The 20531-nt window shown below is 43.9% G+C and overlaps 2 protein-coding genes across 6 annotated transcripts in view; both read left to right on the plus strand.

Annotated features, from left to right (window-relative positions):
* Window positions 1–2123: 2123 nt before the first annotated feature.
* kiaa0232 (KIAA0232) lies at window positions 2124–15293 on the plus strand. 5 transcript variants are annotated; one of them, XM_083937030.1, is made up of 8 exons: window positions 2124–2368; window positions 4455–5006; window positions 5446–5586; window positions 6889–6958; window positions 7077–7161; window positions 7295–10670; window positions 10866–10974; window positions 12168–15293. In XM_083937030.1, exons 2-8 carry the CDS (start codon window positions 4770–4772, stop codon window positions 12182–12184), a joined length of 4035 nt encoding a protein of 1344 aa, XP_083793156.1. In that variant the 5' UTR covers window positions 2124–2368; window positions 4455–4769; the 3' UTR covers window positions 12185–15293. The 5 variants fall into 5 exon arrangements, with proteins under 5 accessions (XP_083793156.1, XP_083793158.1, XP_083793157.1 ...); XM_083937032.1 differs by lacking the exon at window positions 2124–2368 and adding an exon at window positions 2475–2565; XM_083937031.1 differs by lacking the exon at window positions 2124–2368 and adding an exon at window positions 2488–2543.
* Window positions 15294–16540: 1247 nt separating this feature from the next.
* The window catches only part of tbc1d14 (TBC1 domain family, member 14), a 43277-nt gene continuing 39286 nt past the window's right edge, over window positions 16541–20531 (plus strand). Inside the window, exons 1-2 of the mRNA XM_083937281.1 lie at window positions 16541–16576; window positions 16881–17037. Coding sequence (XP_083793407.1) covers window positions 16989–17037 — 49 coding nt within the window. The 5' untranslated portion in view covers window positions 16541–16576; window positions 16881–16988. The remainder of the gene's footprint in view (window positions 16577–16880; window positions 17038–20531) is intronic.

Genomic DNA, 20531 nt, shown 5'->3' on the forward strand with positions numbered 1-20531 from the left:
CAGATGAAAATATTCAAAAACAGTCGGACGTCAATCAATGCGTGTGGCGTGTTACGGCGTGATGACGTATAGGCAGCAAGAAGCATTCACCGAGGCCCAGGCAGTGTGAGTACAAACGGGCCTGGGCCGCGGGGGGAGAGGGGGGGGGGGCAAGTACCATAAAGCACGGGGCACGGTACGGACGGACAGTGTGAGTGTGCCCTAAGTGCTGAAAAAAAGACCATGGGATGATTTTGCGCCGGAATTACACTTTAAGACTAATGTTAACTATGGGGCAAAAGCAGAGAAAATGGAATGAATGTTAGCTTTGATTAACAGTATGAGAACACTGAGGAGGTTGTGTTAGGACACAGAGACAATGTAAAGAAGTTGGTGATTAGAGTATACCACATGGCAATGGTTATCTAACTTGTGTGACTAATAAAGGATTTACCTCAGTGAACCCCTGCAGATGAATCAGCGTCACCTCAGATAGCACTGTGAACTTGCTGTTAAGGTTGAAAACAATAAAGCTTTGTGGGGCACATTTTCCGGTCGCAACCTTGGAGTGAAATCGCACCACACAGAGGCCTCATCCCCCACCCCTCCCCCCATCTCCCTAACCCCCTTCCTGGGAGAGGATTATGGGGCATCTTTTAACTGTGCCATCTGCTCCGAATTGACTTTCAGTTAACGCCGGCAAATTAGAAAGCTGTCAGTGCAGAGAGCAGCTTCAGATGTTGCTCTGCAAATGTTGAGTTGGTGCGTGCTATGTGCTCTTGGCGGCGGAGCAGATGAGATTTGATCAGTGACATGATAATGATGAAAACCCACACAACTTCCTCATTGATCCCGCCTCAGTGTTGCAGAGGGTCAATGGGTGTTTGGCTCTGGCTTCAGATAAAGATCTAGAGCCGATGGGACAGTGTGAGTGCGCTGACTGGCGTTGAGGGACCCAATGACACATACAACCTTGATACCATTTCAGCTGTTAGATGCACTCCGTCTCACTCACACCACACACTCCTGTCATGACCTCCTTTGCTCACTTTCTACCAACACTCACCCCACATTCACTTAAAGACAATAACTTCTCCAGCAAGGAGGAGGCAATGAAGAACAGGAGTGTGTGTGTGTGTGTGTGTGTGTGTGTGTGTGTGTGTGTGTGCGTGTGTGTGTGTGTATGTGTGTGCGTGAGTGTGCGTGTCGTGGCAGGAGTGCAAACAGCTGGTCAATAGGCCTCAATACATCTTATCCTAGGGGACATAACCCTAGGGGCCAGAGGGGACATGAAGTGTGCCACAGTATAGACCCTTGTTGGGGACAGGTGTTCAATCTAACAATAAGCAAAAGCACACGCGCATGCACACGCACACGCACACGCACGTGCACACACACACACACACACACACACACACACACACACACACACACACACACACACACACACACACACACACACACACACACACACACACACACACACACACACACACACACACACACACACACACACACACACACACACTGGTAGTAGCCTAAAGGTAACAACACAGTTGTAGTAGATATAGAAATAGGGTCAGTAAATAGGAGCAGCACTGATATTTTTTAATTGAATTAAAAACTTCCACCAAGCAGTGTTTCATAATAAAAACACATTTATATTTAAAATGATTTCTATATTGTTAAGGTGTGTACTCTGTGTAATAAAGCATAACTAACATATCATAATTATATATTAACATAAAATATCATAAACAAATTAAAGTGTAAATAATGACAGTAAATAAACTATTTTGATCAACTGAAACCATACTGTATATTGTGTATTTAGGCATACAGAACATACCTAGTATTTCTGTTTGTTTTTTATTGTGTTACTTGTGAGTTTTTTTTTTTTTTTTTTACAAATTACTAAAACTTAAACCCAAGAGAGAAGATTTAATCATAATGTCTTTCATCATTTAAACTTTAGTTTGAGCACAAACGAAAAGAGTACTAGTTGGGCTTCTGATGCAATACCCTGGCGGAGGAATCAAACCTATACGAGTAGGACGGCAGAGGTTTGTCATGTTGCCTAGATACGAACGCGGAGGGTGGCACATTCAGGAGTCCCTCTCTCAATGAAACTGGCCTATCGACAGCGGACATTGTGGTTCTGAGTATTAAGAGTCATCGGGGAATGGACTTCCTCCTGCCTGAGCCGGAATGTCGGCGGTTTCCTTGACGCTGATGAAGAAGCACCGGCCGTGAAAACAGCGCCATTTCTGTCGGCGTCCATGATACGCGATGCTACCGCAGCGGATTCCAGAGCTTGAGCTCGGAACGGCAGCGGGAGAGAAATAGCCGCTCCCCTTTCGCCGCTCCTCTTCACTTCAACCCGCGGCAGGTAGGTGCAAACGGCCCGGGGTTTTTCTTGTCGCACTGTGGTCTATCTGTCCTCGTTTAGTCAGGTTACTCTTTCGCTGTGTGACGATATGGCGTACATTTTGAAGGGAAAACGTCTGACAGTCCTGTGGTAGCCCACCGGGGCAGCCGCTCCTCCTCCCCTCACAACAACAAGCGTACGTGAAAGCGAGCTACGACGTGAGCTAACGTTGTTTTTAAATGTTTGGACATCTCTGTAAAACTGTATCCACGTTTGGTGTTAACGTCTCCTGCTGACAATTGACCTGGCCTAGCGTTAACGGGGTGCTATTTGTCGGCTAACTATTTAACGGCGAACCGTCCGGGCTCTAATGTCAGCCTTCCGTTCACCTGTCCGACATGCACTAAACTAACATTAGTAACGTTAGTGTTCGCGGGGAGACATCGTGATTAGGGTTACATTATTTAGACTGCAACGTGACTTCTCCTGTCTCACCTGAATGATGCATGTTGGGTAAACGTACAAATAATAATAAACTACCCACTGACGGGAGTCGAGCGGCTCTCGGTAGCTAACTCGGCTAACCTAGCTCATGAGCTAACGTTAAAGGTCGGTGGTCCAGCTAACCTTGCCATTTGATTGCAAAGCGGCGCGAGGTAACCGACGTTAATACCATAATGCACTAACGCGACGACGTTAGTTGACACTTGAGCCGATTATGCAATTTATTAAAGTGAAAATGACTTAAATGCGTAACGTTAAATATCGTGCCTTGCTGTTCTGTAACGTTAGTTGCATTGCCGCACTCTATAGCCCGATAATGTCACGGTAGAAAATCATTAATATGTGCATGTTAAAGTGCACCTGAAGTAAAGTAAGTTACACTGCACAAATGGCATTGTTTTGTCCATGTCAAAGAAATTGCCTTAAGTAATTGGTTGTAGGCTAAAGTTGGTATGTGGGCAGTGCCGTCAGAGCTAGCTGCCGGGGCTAGTGTGCATACAAGAAACAGCTGGGTTGTAGTGACTGGTCAGCCATGTTTAGCATTTACCGATGAGGCTAGCTAAGCTTTCCGCTGTTGTCCGTCTGTATTTATTTAACTGACAGTGTTATTCTACAAAATAGTGATGACCGCTGAAATGATAGTAGGGTTGCATACTGCGAAACTTTTTATGTTGCCCTTTTGACAATGGGTAACCTATAATGGCCCACTGTTGAGTGACGGACGGGCCAGCCAATCAAATCGGCTCAGCCTCCATTTGCTCTTCACGTCGGTTCCCTAATCCGCTGCTGCCATATGAATCACATACACTTGACAGCACGTAGCCCACTCAGTTGCACTCAACTGCTGGAGTTTGCCTCTTGATGTTGCTTTGTCATGGGCGCTAATCCAGCAAATATAGTTTTATTATTCACTTATTGAAACTATGCAGCTATGTTTCTTTTGCGATGATGCTTCCTGTTTTATTTAGTGTTCCAAAGCCTTGCTGTCATCCAGGTGTTTCAAAATGAAAGCTTCTCCTGTCCCTTAGTTCTTGCGTTGCATTGTATTTACTTAACATGAGGTTAATAACATATGCAACTTTGAATAACTCTGTTTTAGATCCTTTAACATTAGTCCATTGAGAGATCACTTTGTGGTGAAGAGAATGGACCTCACCTTGTTAGCCTGTGTATTTTAAAGAGGGCGTATCACCATATGTCATAATAGTGACAGTCTGTATCATTTAAAGAGCTTCTGCTCTCTCAGGAGACCATTAGCTTGCTGGTAAGCAAGGCTATGGACAGTCAGACTACATCCTTTGGGAGAAGGAAAACAGCCTATATGCTGTGGTAGGATTTGTCATAACATTTGTCTCCTTGTTTCTTTCCTGTTTTAATATTAATAAAGTCAAAGAAAATATAATTCCCATTGCTTCAACAGTGATCTCATCCTTTCATGCATTTTAAAAAAAAATACAGATGCCTTGATTCTGGCTGTTGCTGCTGTGGCTTATGAATAAAGCCTTTGACTCTATCTTTGTGTATTTTTTTTCAAAAGCTTGCATTGAGCTGAGCATGATGTAACATGATGCATTAACACTGATGTATGTTTGCTCTGTTTCAGGTTGTGCCGGTGAAGTAAGACTTAGCCCCAAAATGGACCCCTCCAACTGAGACGCAAACACGTTCTGTGTTTTGCTCAGCAGCATAAGCCATGCCTGACGAGTAAAATCCCCTCTTTGCTCAAAGCAACAAGAAAAAAAAAACATCCTACATGTCTCCCCATGTAGAGCCCCTTCAGTGTGCCCTGCTGGACTAACTGCCCCTCTTCCCAAAGTTCTGCCTCGTCCTCTCTCTGTATCCTTCTCCACCGACCACCCTACAGTAACTACCCATCACAATGCTGCTCCACCTGAGAATGGCCAACACCTGAGGTCCCATGCGTCCAGTCAGCACCGATTCAGACGGTCCTGCTCCTCCTGAAAACCTCTCTTGCCCCTACCCCCTCGTGGGCCCCCTGCCTGCCTCAGAGATGTCCCTGCTCCAGTCGCTGGGTCCAGTACAAAGCTGGCTTGGCCAGGAGCTTGAGAAGTGCGGGATAGATGCCATGATTTACACCCGCTACGTCCTCAGCCTTCTCCTGCATGACAGTTACGACTATGACCTGCAGGACCAGGTTGGCTCCCACAACCTTATATAAATATTTTTAGCTGAGTCAACAGGCTTAGAAAATTATTGTTTGCCATTGTTTGTGTTTTGCATTGTGATTTGAGTGGGCAGAGGGTTTAATTCAGGAAGGGAAGTTGGTATGTGAAAATAATGGCCTCGTTAGAGGAAGACATCAGTTTGCCAGGAGAGTTTTACAATGGGGCTGTTCTTTCAAATCATGGCACTTGTACCACTGATTAATTCTTCCTTTTGACGTCTGTCATATCAGTTATTGATGTTCAGTTTGCTGTGTTTATGTCCTAACATTACAGCATTTAAGCCTGTGTAGAAATGTTTATACACTTTTAATGTCATTTTTGTAATCTTTCTGTACTTTCCGAAAGTTTGTTTTCCTGTTTTACATTGGTTTGTCCTTTGTCACTGACTTTTCTCGGTTTGTGTGTAAGGAAAATGACATCTTCTTGGGCTGGGAGAAGGGAACTGGGAAGAAATGGGGCAAGAGTAAGAAGAAAGGAGGGACCGATCTGAGTCTTGAGGAAATGAAGAAGCAAGCTGCTGTGCAATGCCTCCGCTCTGCATCTGATGAAGTAAGCACCATTGTCTTTTAGCTTGACCGTTGTCCTTACTCATGCATTGAAGCAGGAACTGTTTGACTTGCCTTAGCTTATATGAAACTATTGAACGAATAGCATTCTAAATACAGAAGAAATGTCAGGAATTTATTGCAGCATTATTCCTTGTTGTTTGTTAAGGTACAGTCGTGTAGATATTTATTGCATACATCATGGTTAATAGACTCTGAATAAATCTATGTTAATGTGGGAGGCTAAAGCATTGAACAACACATCATCACCTAATTTGCCTGGGTGGCCGCACCTTCAATAAGTCTTCATTGGAAAGATTATATTAAGGTCAATAGTTTTAAAGTTGTCCCTTGACATGAAACACTGCTCTTCTCACTTATAATGCATGATTTTTATCCTGGCAAACTGTAAAAGCTCTACTGACATTTTTGGCTGGCTGAGGTGAGGCAGGTGTGATTAAGTTGAGAATGACACAACGTAAAGCTGGAGGGAGGGGAAGGGGAAGGGTCTGCAAGGCAAGAGGAGGAGTGCTGAGCTCCTCTCTGGAGACTGGATTCTGCAGTCTATTTTTTAACCAGCACACGCTGCACAGGATTGCAGCAGTGAGCAGCGGAGTCGGTCGGCTGTCAGCTGACCGGCATTAGCACAGTGATGCAAGAGGAAACACAGGGCAGGCGAGAACTGTGCTTTTCATGAGGTGGCATGGTAAGGAATATTATTTTCTGGAAGAGTGAACAGGAAATGACTGAGCTTAAGTGTCTGGCAGGACCGGTAGTGAGGAGCAGCTATGGTGTGATTTATTTGAAACAATTTGCTTCGACATTACCTACTGGATCTAAGCTTACCTTTAAACGTGTGTTGTCTTTTTGTAATTTTAAACCCTTGTTTATGTTTTTCACACATCAGTGTGAGAAGGCAGTAATCTAAACAGGACATGTAATAAATGTTCATTGTCTCAGAACATAGTGAGGCAGCCAGTTGTTCTGTTGCTTAACCCTTTTTATTTATTGTTTTGTTTTTTTTGAAAGCATTTCTGCATGCTACAGCTAAATATAGAACAGTCATGACTGAGCATGCCTGAGCTCTCACAAGTCAGCTGGCTTGACTTGTTTCAACCCCATGCCTTTCATTCTTTCTTATGGGTCAGTGTAGCTTTTGGGAACTCTGCATTTTTGCAATCTTACCTAAGGCTACTGGACGTTGTCAGTCATGTTGTTTTGGAGTTTTTTGGAGAAATTAAAGTGTGTGTGTGTGTGTGGTTTGAGTTCTTAAAAAATCTGTTTCTTGTCTTTCTTATTTGTGCAGAACTCTGGAATTGAGAGCCTGGTTGAAGAGCTTTGCTCTAAACTAAAGGACATCCAAAACAAACAGAAAGGTTTGCTTGATAATCTTTACTATCATATTTCATTTTTTTTTGATGAAGACATTTTAGAAAGAAGTTGTATAATAGTTGCTTTAATAAGTTGTCTTAATAATCAATTCTATTTTAACAGAGGAAAAACAGATTCAAAAGAAATCTGAAGGCTCTCAGTCTCCGGAACGAGCTGAGTCCCCCTCTTCAAAGGACCAGGTGGAAATGTAAGCTACATCGAGGATATTGTGGGTCTATGTATTCACAAAAAGTGGCTGCAGAACCCACACGCACAATTATTTCACTACTGCTATGAATACATTTAAATCAATTTTCCTCTCTTGTCTGTTTTGACTGCAGGTATTATGAAGCCTTTCCTCCTTTGTCAGAGAAACCTGTTTGTCTCCAAGAGATCATGACGGTGTGGAACAAGGCTAAGGCCTGCACATACTCAAGTTCATCATCCTCTGCAGCCCCACAGACCAGCACAGACACCTCTTCCCCAAAAGATTGCAACAGTGAAGGTGAGGCTGCAAAGGAACGAAACCTTGAAGCGTGTGGTACCATCCCGACTACCAACGAGAGAGGCCAGCAACGACGAAGCAAGAAAGAGAAAGAAAATCGATACCATGGTGGTGCAGCAGCAGAGGAGAAATCTACCGTCCACTCCAAGAGACAGATGAGACACAGATCTGAGGGCAAATACAGACCCAGATCCTGGTCTTCTGGCTCTAGTGAGGCGGGCTCAAGCTCAAGTGGGAACCAGGGTGACTTGAAGTCATCCAGAAGCAAGGCAGTTAGAATAAGGCACAAATCCAGGGAGGCTGCAAAGAATAGGAGAACACGCAACAGCGGGCAGGTGAAGCTGCAGATGAAGGTAATCGACAAAGATGAACGAAGAAACGCAGGAGGGAGCAGTAGCAGTGCCGCTGGAGGTGCTGCCAAACAACCACAGCTTTACAAAAAGGGCAAGAGACCCCTGAAGGAGATTCGTAAAGATCCAGGCTGGAAGGAGTCAAAAGACTCTGGAGTTGAGGCCAGAAACAAAAATGAATACATGGAGGAGCCACTTTGGTACACCGAGCCCATCACAGAGTATTTTGTACCTTTCAGCAGCAGACAAAGCAAGCTGGAAACAAAATATCGAAATAAGGCAGACTCTCCCGATGGCTTCGTAGTGTCAACCAACATGGACAGGCTGCCGGAGAGATTCCAGGGAATCTGCATTGCCAATGAGAGCTACCAGAGAGCATACCTAGCAGCAGGTTCATTTGTGGATGGGCACTTTGTGGAAGGGCCTGGCGAAGCAGAGGATGAAACTGTTGAACTCACTGGGACCTCAAGCTGCCCTCAGCCAGAGGATAGTAGAGATTTAGATGACAAGCATCTGTCTGAATTCACTCACTTCTATGAAGTTGACATTTATCAATCCATATTGGATACTAGTGCCTCAAACTCTATACAAGAGAGTCGGATCTTAAGTATGATTCGACAGAAAAGCAAAGAGCAAAGAGACATTGAGGCGGAATGTTGTTTAGTGTTAGATGGCCTTGAGCAGCAAGGGAAAAGTGCAATACGGGCAGACTCACAGGAAGCTTCGGGATCTGTTGGATTCTTAATGGAGGATCTTGAAAACATGGCTCAAGTCTGGGGATGTTATTCACCATCTACTTCAGAAGATATAGATGGAGAAAGCTTTGTAGGAGACTCTCCCATTCGACTCTCCCCCCTTCTTGATAGTGTTTCATTCTCCCTGAGCAAACTACCTGGAAATCTGGAGGAGCCACCTGTCCCTGAAGCCACCAGTGAACCATCTGGTCTGAGCTCATCCTGCTTCTCGCTTTTTGAGCTGCAGTATGACAGCCCCACTTTTCCTTTTCCCCGCGACTCACTCGCTGTTGGTCATGAAAACAACACAGATTCTAGTAGCTGTCTCGACCCACATTCTAATAAACAGTCTCGTTTGCTAATATGGACCAAAAATAGTGCCTTTGACGAAACTGAACACTGTTCTAACCTTTCAACGCGAACTTGCAGTCCGTGGTCACATTCAGAGGAGACTCGTTCAGACAACGAGCAAGGAAATGTTCCAACAGAGGACGCTGCTCATATTGGCAACGAAGAGATTGATTGTATAATCCCTCCTCTCTCTGGTACATATCTGGAGGAAGAAATCTTGGAATTTTTGCAAGAAGACCCTGGCTGTAAGTGCGAGGAGGTCAGTGTTAATACAGCATCCAATCAGACCTTTACCAAAAAATCTAAATTGGAGTCCATTTGTGGTATAGCATTGGAAAAGGATGAGAGTAAACAGTACAGCACTGGCATGTTTTCGGACACAAACCAACACAGTGAGGACTACAGCTCAGGGATAATAAAGGACATTTGGACTGCAATAGGAGATGACAAATCTGTAATCTCAAAGCAAGGAGCAGAAAAACCAAGCGAGGGGCTATTCTCCGATGATTCAGGCGGTTACTGCTGCAGCTGTCCGGAAGTGCAAGCAAAAGGAGTTCCAATTCAGGGACCTCAGAAAAAAGCAGTGCAGCGGTCAGAGTATCACCTTTGGGAAGGCAAGAAAGAAGAACAGGACTTAGCCAAAAACAAACTCTCCAAGTTAGATGGTGCTGGGGATTACATGACTCCGTCCAAGCCCTGGGACTTGAACTCTGACAAGGAGAGTACATCATTCATCCTAGGAGGGGTGTATGGAGAGTTGAAGACACTAAGTGGTGATAAGAATTGGGCTGTTGTGCCGCCAAGTGACACCCAAGATAGCCTGCTACAGTGTGCCGCTGCAGCTGCCTCTGCTTCCAGCTCAGATATGCTTACCATCACTGGCACAGATGTGTTCATGAACACTGGCAGCTGCTTTGCCCCTGGACACAGGCCCCTGTGGAGGCCTCTTGTGTCATTTGGGCAGAGTGACCAGGCCATTAGAGGAGGTGGAGATGGATTGAATAAGGGATTTTCTTTCATCTTCCATGAAGATTTGCTTGGATCTTACGGAGGCTTGCATAGTGAGGAGCAAGGTTTAGAATACCCGTTTGCATCCTTCAACCTGAACAATCCCTTCTCTCAAGTCCTCCATGTTGAGTGTTCTTTTGAGCCTGAGGACATGGCTTCATTCAGTCCAGGGTTCAAGCCCAAATCTATTCTTTGCTCGGACTCTGAGAATGAAGCCTTCCACCCACGAATATATGGCATCAACCGGACGCAGTACAGGGCCATTCGCATTTCCCCCAGGACTCATTTCCGGCCAATATCGGCCTCAGAGTTATCTCCTGGTGAAGTGAGTGATTCGGAGGCTGAGACTGACAAAGAGGAGGTTAACTTTCCCGTCCTTGCGCCGGTGGACGTCTTTGATGATCCTCAGGCAGATCTCAAACCTCTGGAGGATGATGCAGAATGTGAGGGCCCTTATTACGGGAAGTCAGAACTGGAATCTGGTAAATTCTTACCCAGATTAAAGAAGTCTGGCATGGAGAAGAGTGCCCAGACCTCTCTAGATTCACAGGAGGGCTCCAGTACCCTCCTGCCAATTGCTGAGCAAGATATTTGCTTAGACTGCAAAACGGCAGCAGCTGAATCAACTGCAGGTGGACAGACAGACATCTCAGTCTGCAAGATTCCTAAGGATGAATCTTCAAGAGAAAAGCAGTCCTGCTTATCTGCACCAGCAGGTCACATCCCCAAGTACGGGATTGCTTATGACTTTGTTGGAGATGTGCCAGAGGTGAGGGTTTCTTAAAGTGATCTCCTAAGATATCAATATTTCTGTGATCAGTATGCTAGAGAATGTTAACAAAAGTGTTGACTTAACCACGCAGGTTTCATAATCTGTGTTTAGTTGTAAAATGGGTTCCATCTGTGAGGTCTCAGGCAGCAGGTTGCTGAAACGCACTAACCACTTCTCATTTGTCTTGTTTAGTTCCCTCTGTTAAATATAAGTGGACAGGGAGGAACTGGCAATCAGCAAGATGAGTGCTGGTGGCAGAACACACTCTGTTCCCCCCTTTTCCCTGGATCTCAGTGTACAGGTAACCCGGTTTTCAAAAACATATTTTGAATATTTATACCATTTTATTCACATACTTTCTTAAAACACATCACATATTATTATTTTTATTTGAGAGATACTCAGTATTAACACATTTGTTCTGAGGGTTGGAGTCATTAGACAACATACAACTTACTGAACTCTACCACTCCCGAACTGCAACGAAATGTGCTGTACTGTGCCAACACAGATACTGGATATAGAATACGATATAGTACAATTCACTGACATTTTGTTTTCGTTTGATTATATCGGGGCGATAAACAGGAATTTTCAAACGATATTCCTTCAGGTATTTCAGATAACATTTTCTGTGAAATTTCAGTTAATATGCTTGTTCAACACAGTATCTTCATTTAGGATTTTATCACGATACGATTTCATTGAAAATTATAAATTATCATATTGAATTATCGCCCAGCCCTATTTGAAATGAAGTTTGACAGTGGCGGTGAGATGAACAGAGGCCGTCCATCTTGTGCCCAAACCTTCCTCCAACAACGACACTGACATAGTGCTTTAGTGCTATATAAACGGCGCATTTAAATGCTTCATTGAATGTAATGTGTTGCTGGCATTACACTGAAATATGTGACCTATCAGGTTCATAACACAAAAGAGTTGCTCACGGGTGAATTGGCCAAATATTCAATTCAATTTTATTTATAGTGCCAAATCATAACAAAAGTTATCTCAGGACACTTTACAGAGTAGGTAAAGACCACACTATTGATAAGGTGTTAAGATCCTAGACCAGGGGTAGGCAATTCCGGTCCTGGAGGGCCACTGTCCTGCATGTTTTAAGTTTCTCCCTACCCTAACACACCTGAGTCTGACAATAATCAAACTGTGACGAGCATCAGCTGCTTGATAACATGCAAATCATTAGAATCAGGTGTGTCAGAGCAGAGAGAATCCTAAAACATGCAGGACAGTGGCCCTCCAGGACCGGAATTGCCTACCCCTGTCCTAGACCCACACCTGTACACTACTGGCCACCAGCGCCTGCTCCTTTTTGGTAACCAAAATCCACCGAGGGAATTTAAGACAAACATTTGCAATGGCAATCAAGCTGAAGTTCCTAATTGGGTCGCGGAATTTGAACAGTGAGTTAGCAGCGTGGATATTTCCGTGGACAACAGTCTAACCATTTTGCCTGACTTCTTTCTCCAGGGAGCAGCAACATTTGAATACTCCAGTTTTGCAGAGGACACCTGTCATAGAGAGGAAACCCATCCTCTCCTTTTTGTGACTGGACCTCTACCAGCAAAGATTCAGGGTCATCTCAGAGCCGGGAAAACCTAATGTAGGCTAATTTTCTGACACAACCCTTCAAAAAACCCCACGCATAACCCTGCTGGTTTTTATTTACTAACTTAAAACCTTGTGTAATCAACAATCAGATCAACAAAAAGTGGGAGAAAATAGGAAAACTTAAAAAATATGTTCTTTCTTTAAGTGATGCACCGTGCAGACATGCATTTTAGAATTTGTTCCATTTGATTCTTCTGTACACTGGTCCTCATTCAAGTCTCACAGTTAGGTAGTGGGGACAATCTTTTGTTCTGTCCCTGTCGGTTTTGTTCCCACCGTTTTGCTTTTGAGCTAGGATACTGGTAGTTGGTGGTATCTGAATGGTTGTGCATGTTTGTTCGTCCAGCCAGTCTCACTCCTCGTTTTCTAGTTGAACATAATCTTGTGTGAAACGACTGCTATCGCATCCTCTACTTTCCATCTTGTGTTCAGAAAGATAGTAGAAGGATGTTGAGATTTTTGAGTTGTGTAAGAGTTTGAGAGTTTAATTTAAATAGTTTGTGTGGACGACTTTCCGAATGTGAAGTAGAGAATGTGTGCAGCTTTCTTCTAAATCTCCCCAAATTCCCCATGTGTGAAAAGTTATCATAAATGAGTCTGATTTTTGAATGGTTATAGTCTTACAAAAAGCTAGTAGTAGACATAGTATGGTTTGTGAGGCTCAAATAAAAAATAAAAAAATCCTTTTAAAAATAAAAAACAGGAAATCAAAAGTTTTGTTGGGGGAAAAAAAAATACTAATCTACTTGAAATGCAATGCTGTAAAAGAATTGGCGGGAAAAAAAAGAAAAAAAGTTTGTGTTTCGGGGTTCAGACACGACTACAGCCATTTCTGCAGACACCTGTGTTGCAACTGAATGAAACTTTAGTTTTAATTCTTGTAATTTCTATGGTACAGACTCTTGGTGCTATAAATATGTTCAAAAATCCTTTTTAAGTTGCAGTTCCATTATACGGCTGTGACGAGTAGACGGCACAGCCCAGTTTTGTTTCTAGTCCAGACAGTCAGACTCCATGAATATCTTTTTGCGAAAAAATTGTGAAAGAGAAAAAAACAAAAACAAAAAACAGTTTAGCCTGATCGCAGCTCTTGCTTAATGTGGCTTGGTTTTTATTTTAAAGTAACCTCTCTTAGATGTCAGGCCTGTAACGGCAGAAGCAGAAAGACGTGCGGGTGTTATAGCTCACGTCGCTCCACATCTATTCGTTTCCTTGCCCCCGAGCAGGAAGGACAAAATCAGCAGCTCTGATTGACGGTCCGCTGTCCGTGCTGCAACGAAACACCTGTATAGCAAAACAAGTGGCGAGGTGGTGGTCAAACCAAAAACATGTCGTAATTACACTAAGGTACAAATGCTTTTTTTTCTCCATGAGGTGTGTTTTTATTTTATTTTTTGGTTTACAATATATCTTGTTGAACTATTGAGTAACGTTTCACTGCGTGTGTGTGCGCGTGTGTGTTGGCAATAGAACTCGTGAACGCACTGGTTCAGAATGAGTGTACTAGAATTCTATCTCAGAGAATTGTGAACAAAAGCAGCGCACGTTCACATACGATGCAAACGCATTTGTGCCCCCGAAATTTGAGACACACCCTAAAACAAATTAGTTCTAGACCTCTTGAGGTGTGGCCGATTGGCCCTTCGTTCGACCTGTGCTTTAAAAAAAATCTGATAAATGCTTTGTGCATTTCTTAATTCCTGCTGCTTTTCTTTCTTTCAATGTAACTGAAACATCTTCGAACAGGTTATGAGGGCAATAGCAGGGCGACTTACGGTATATACACAATACCATACAACTGAAGCACAGATGGATAAACTAATCCCTCCATTAATGGGCAGTTAATGTGTCAGCAGTGTGAGCAGACTGTCATGCACTGTCGCAGGTGAAAGTGTCTCTGGCATGGCTTTGGAAATGGCTTCCTCCTTTTAAAAAATGCAATTAAGTACAAGCCCATGGTGTGTTCACTCTAATGCCACTTCAATTTAAAAAAAAAAAAGGACCCCAAGTAGCTGAATGAAAGGTACTCCAACTTCAGGGTCTCGTCACCTTTCTTTGACAGTCATCCGACACTCAGGAATTTTTTAATAGAAGCATACCGCATAATCTACACTCAGACCTGTGACGGTGCATTGATGCATTAATGTAAAAACCTTTCTTTGATTGTAGAGCAGCAAATAAGGACAGTTCTTTTCAAGCAAACCACAGAGGTGACTGTCATTAAACTATAGTTTTAGGGGGGAGAAAAAAGAACTAAGCCATTGTAGATTGCATAAGCAATGCGGAGGGGAATTCAAGAGCCCCGAGTCCTATGCAATACATTGGCGCATGTAACCATTCAAGAGTATACGGAGAGAAATCATTCAGTTCATTTTGCATGTCGGTTACTTTTGAGTGAGGGACGCCTGAGAGAGAAAAAACAAACAAACCACGGAGTGTCTCTGAATGCAGCATGCAGACATCGCACTCATGTTTATGTTGGATTTAACAATATTTTGGTTTGAAAAAAAAAAAAAAAAAATACAAGTGAGGTTAAATCAGTGAAAGAATGTTACGACTGTGTGAATCTGCGAGTGAATGTGTGCGAGAAGCTAAGTCACAAAAAAAAGCACTTAGGTGGGAGTTGAAAGGAACGCATCACACCTTTCTTCATTTCATTCTTCCATTTGATGGGCCGTGTTAAGAAAAAAACAAAACATGTATGACGAGAAAACGCGTTCAGTGAGGGTATATGCATTTGGAATGACACTGACGGGATCGCTAAGTTTCGATTGCACTGTGGTCTGAAGAACATATCCAGCACTGAAAACTTGAGTTTTCCTCGTCTTTTCGTCCCCATCTAGACGCTCCTCCATCCGACCCCCTCCCTCCGTGTTCCCAAATCCCATCTGTCCTGAGTAGCTGTGTTGTTCTGATTTCATGTACGCCCTGAGTAAATTATTTTGTTTCATTGTGGATTTTCTTAACATCTAATAAAGGAATAAACCAAACCTCAGCCTATGATTTCCCCTGTGTGTTTTTTTTGTTTGTTTTACGCACAGTGTATAAGCTCAAGTGGTGACTACTCAAGACAGGAAGCAGCTTTACATTTCAAATCCACGACCTGGTGGTGACACTAGAGGGCAGAGTGTAGCTGTAGGAGGAAAAGCCAGCTGATTGAGATCAACTATCCGGCTCTAGTCATTATTTTCTGATGAGGCACAAGAAGATTGTAGTGAAAGGTTCAAATATATAGAAATAAACATTGGAAAAAATATTTTAGTTGTGGGTTACCATTGTTTAGACGCTACAGCCTTCATTTAATAGGTTGTACTGAAACAATTTTACCGTCACTTGTGCATTTATTTGGCTATACTTTAGGGGGAGAAGTTCAGCCATCCATGAGGAACTCGGAGCAGAGCCGCTGCTCCTTTGCGTTGAAAGGAGCCAGTTGAGGTGGTTCGGACATCTAGTAAGGATGAACCCTGGGGTGTTCCAGGCACGTCCAGCTGGGAGGAGGCCTCGGGGAAGACCCAGGACCAGGTGGAGAGATTAGATCTCCACACTGGCCTGGGAACGCCTCAGGATCCCCCAGTTAGAGCTGGTTAATGTGGCCCGGGAAAGGGAAGTTTGGGGTCCCCTGCTAAAGCTGCTGCCCCGCGACCCGACCCCGGATATGAGGCTGAAGATGAAATGAGATGATACTCTTAGGCCAAATGTTGCAGTCATCAGAATAGCTTTAGGAATGGGCTTATACATCTGATTTGACACGTTGATATATTGTGCTGACATTCTGGTAATTGAATTCAATATATACTTTTTAAATCTGGCACTAATTAACAAAATAAGTTCATTTCCTTTGCAAATTGTGTAGGCCTTTACTTAAAAAAATATTCTACCTACTTTTTTTGTCACCAATAACAAATGACACTGAACTGCAAAAAGGGTTTGATGGATGATTGAACAGGTTCACCTTTGATGTGGGTTTCAATCAACATGACAGTTGGTTGAAACCCCACACAATAATGCCCAACAAAGTAGGAATATCGAGGCATAAACCAGTATATAAGGTAACAGTAACATAAGGACAGTTATAAGACATAGAAAAGTTATAGTTGTGGGGGGATTCGTCTTGATAACAGGTCTGTAGGTGCTCGGGTTGCGAGGTCGATTACTAATGCCTTCAGTTCCAGACAGGTGAATCTATCGACGGTGGACAGTCTTGACTCGATTACACTGCACTCGCGGCGCAAGTTTCTTTTAAAATGGCGGCGGAAGCGTCCAAGCAGGTAAGAAATGTTAACGACATCGGATAAACTTAATGAATGTGCTTCATGTCGCACCGGAGAGGCGTTTCCTGACCCGCGGTGATGCCGTGAGAGCAAAACATGTCTCTCGGGTCTGAACTTAATTTGACTGCACTTGAGGAAGCGCTCCTACGGTCACTGAGTCGGCGTCAGCGGCAAGTGCACTCGGCGAGCGGGTCCGGTTAGACGCGGTGCTAGTGTTTACCAGGCTCCCTCCCCCTCCTAAGGTGGATATATGTGTTTGTTCAGACGCAAGAGCTCACACCGGTGCTGTTTGTGTACTCAGCTGCGTTGAGGAGGCGGGGAGGAGAGGCTGGTGCGGCAGTAGTCACAGCATCACCATGGACCGCTCCAGTCGGATACCTGACACCCACCTGTAGCATCAACCGACAACATGGCGAACACCACCCACGGGACCCAGGACCGGGCGGACAGCCGCTGTGGTACGTTACAATGATGCGCTGCTCTCTGCCGACCTGTGTGTACGTGTCACTGTTCACACACACACACACACATACACACGCACCCGCCTTATGAACTCTGCCCTGATGCTGTATGTGCACTGTCCCCGGTAACACTGCAGGTCACGCCAAACTTAATTTATTAAATGATTTGATTTAAATACGGCCTCGAAAATTTTCCATTTGTACAGTTGAATCACGACACTTAGCAGTTTGTGAATTATTGAAAGCCAGTCTTTAATTCGGCATACATTTCATATACCCAGGCCACTTTCTGAGATACAATTCAACTTTTAACCACACAGACAATTGATTTGTTAAGCCAGCGGTGTCAAACTCCAATGCACAGTGGGCCAAATTTAAAAAACTGGGACAAAGTTGCGGGCCAAACTCAATATCTACCAAAAAAAAAAAGACTGCAAATGTGCATGTTTCTCTTCTCTCTAGATGTGTAACGTTGAACCTTTCCAGTGCAGGTCCTTGTTCTTGTCGTGGTGTTTCTCATGTTTGATTCTTTGGTTACAGCCAAACAGCTCTTTACCTTCAGACACAGATCATCTGCCTCCCACCGCTGCTGAAAGCTCCTGTTCTCCATCTTTCTTTGGCTGTTTTTGGGGAGGGGTGGATGAAGTGTGTCTGCAGAGACTGGTAGCATGGATGCTCATGTTTGTTAACAGAAAAGTAGACGTGTATGTGCTTTAAACCCGCGGGCCAGCTCTCATAGAACCTTGATATGATCTTGCGGGCCAAATATATTTACAACGCGGGCCAGATTTGGCCCACGGGCCTGAGTTTGACACCCCTGTGTTAAGCCTTCAAAGTGTTCAATTCCACTAGGACTTATTCATTGCAAGATTTATTTCTAAAACTGTATCTAGGAAGTGTGTCTGAACAATGAAAATACAACCAAGTTAAATGTTTGATGTGTAAAAAAAATGAATACAGCTGAACTGAAAACGAGTCCTATAGGCTGGAAAAACCGACTTCTCAAATAGTTTTTATGTCATGTGCCCTGTATTACATGCATCACACCATGCATTCCAATCTCTGGCTGCAGCGGTGCACCTTAGAAACTCGTATGGCTTTCCCTCCCTCCCATAGTTCAGATTATGTTGTACTAGTCATAATAATATCATTACTCAAAGAACAAGATTCACATGCGCACTCAAATGGGTGTTTCACTTTAGTGGACAATAACAGCATCCTTTGTTTTTATCACCTCCTATTAAAACAAGAACAGGCATGTCTGTATTGGTGCGGCCCAACAGTTTGGTAATACATTATAATGCTTTGTGGTTAAAGCCTTATGAGGGGCATTGCGTTTATATTTAAACTAGTGCAGTGCCTCTTTAAATCATGCCTGTTCAGAATGGGCCCATTGCTTGGCCTGTGGTATTGGGCCCCAAATTGCTATAGATTTATTATGATTTTTAGATATGACAAATATTAAGTGACTACTCTAACTCTTATCACCTCATAGTTTTACTTCAGAAAATAAATCGGCCTCTGAAAACACAACCACTTTGTGCATCTTGTGTTCAGAAATTAAAATGATACTTTCATAAATGACACCTGCTCTTTGGTGTTTTGTGTTATGCGTCTGCCAAATTATAGGAGACGGTTGGACAGGTTCAGAAAGATGATGAATCTAATTTTATCGTTATGTTTGGTTGGTAATTAGAGCCACGTTGTTATTTTATGTTTTTTTTTTATGGAGTTCTGCTGATACAAACACCAGCTCAGAGCAGGACTGTTTAGCCGGCAAGCTGCTCAGGACCTGTTTCTTTTTATATATTGACCGCCTTCTCCTTCGGCAACAGTTAAAAGAGCAGAAAGCAGCCAGGCGAAGACATGCTCGAGGCCTGAAGCCCTACTGCTGCCACTCATTTAATCATTAATATTAAATGTGTTGCTTGTCCAAATTGCACCACCTTCGACACAAAGCACGTCACTTGGTCTCCAGCAATACACCTTCCAAGTGTGAAGTAGCTTGGATGGAGGGTTCGCGAGACATGCAAATGACACTTGCAGAGATTACTTGCTCTATAATTACATATATATTTCAAACAAGTGGCAGTTTTTCAGCAGTACATGGTAATAATACTATTATGGCATTTGTAGAGCTTCTGACTTTTTTAGTGACCTATGGTTGCTGTAGATTATTTCCACAGTGGCTCAGAACCAACCTGTTGCTATGTTTTGGGACAAGGTCCAGACCCACATGACAACCTGCAGGTCAGGGTTCAGAGCTTGGGTAAGAATCTGGCTAAATGTGTCAGCCATTTGAAAGACATTAGGCCAGGGCTGCCCAACCCTGCTCCTGGAGGGCCACTGTCCTGCTCCTGGAGGGCCACTGTCCTGCTCCTGGAGGGCTACTGTCCTGCTCCTGGAGGGCCACTGTCCTGCTCCTGGAGGGCCACTGTCCTGCTCCTGGAGGGCTACTGTCCTGCTCCTGGAGGGCCACTTTCCTGCTCCTGGAGGGCTACTGTCCTGCTCCTGGAGGGCCACTGTCCTGCTCCTGGAGGGCCACTGTCCTGCTCCTGGAGGGCCACTGTCCTGCTCCTGGAGGGCCACTGTCCTGCTCCTGGAGGGCTACTGTCCTGCTCCTGGAGGGCCACTGTCCTGCATGTTTTAGGTTTCTCTCTGTCCTAACACACCTGAATCTAATGATGTGCTTGTTATCAAGCAGCTGAAGCTCGCCACAGGTTTGAAAATCTTTAGACTCAAGTGTGTTAGGGCAGAGAGAAACCTTAAATATGCAGGACAGCGGCCCTCTAGGAGCAGGGTTAAGCAGCCCTGCATTAGGCTTTGCTGACTTATTTTTGCCTACCTATTTATTTGACTTTTATAAGGCTTTTCCTGTTAGAAAGCACAGACAATACTTAAAAGCACCTTCAAACATGCAGCTACTCCAATTGAACTATGATACATGTGTGCTGTCAAATGTATCCGAAGCAATAGGGATTCCTGAAAATTTAAGTGGGAAACAGGACGGTTACGATGTCCCTGTCCATGGGAGTCAGAAGCTCACTGAATGCAGCCTGAGAGCCTGGCACACTAGCTTTAGCTTAGCTTCCCGCCTGGTGTCGGTGCATGATGTAGCCCCACAGAGGCCCTGCTCACATTACAGTACAGGCTCCAGTTACAGCTTGGCTGCTGTGGGATCAGTTTTCACCTCTCAAGGCTTCCACACCCATTTTCTCTGAGGCCCTGGTCAATCAGAAGAAACCTTTAGTTGTATTGTCTTTCATGGAGCTGGTATTGATTAATAATTCGTAATTCTTTGAATACATAGTCTATAAAATGTCTGAAAAAAAGCAGGCACATTCAGGGCGGGATGAACCATATACGTGGCCCTGGGGTTGACATGAACTCTCTCTCTTTCTCATTGAGCCCAATGCTAAACAGGCCGTTTTCACAGCATCATTAAACCTGTTTAAGGCCTGGGACAAAAAAAACATTCTTGTCTGTATGTT

The sequence above is a fragment of the Echiichthys vipera genome, assembly GCF_963691815.1.
Source record: "Echiichthys vipera genome assembly, chromosome: 22".
Lineage (NCBI taxonomy): Eukaryota > Metazoa > Chordata > Actinopteri > Perciformes > Trachinidae > Echiichthys > Echiichthys vipera.

What these genes read in the sequence shown, in the direction of transcription:
- kiaa0232 (XM_083937030.1), top strand. Translation starts at nt 4,770, where the DNA reads ATGCGTCCAGTCAGCACCGATTCAGACGGTCCTGCTCCTCCTGAAAAC. An exon ending in ACTATGACCTGCAGGACCAG is followed by an intron (nt 5,007 to 5,445) that starts GTTGGCTCCCAC and finishes TTTGTGTGTAAG; the next exon opens with GAAAATGACATCTTCTTGGG. An exon ending in TCAAAGGACCAGGTGGAAAT is followed by an intron (nt 7,162 to 7,294) that starts GTAAGCTACATC and finishes TTTTGACTGCAG; the next exon opens with GTATTATGAAGCCTTTCCTC.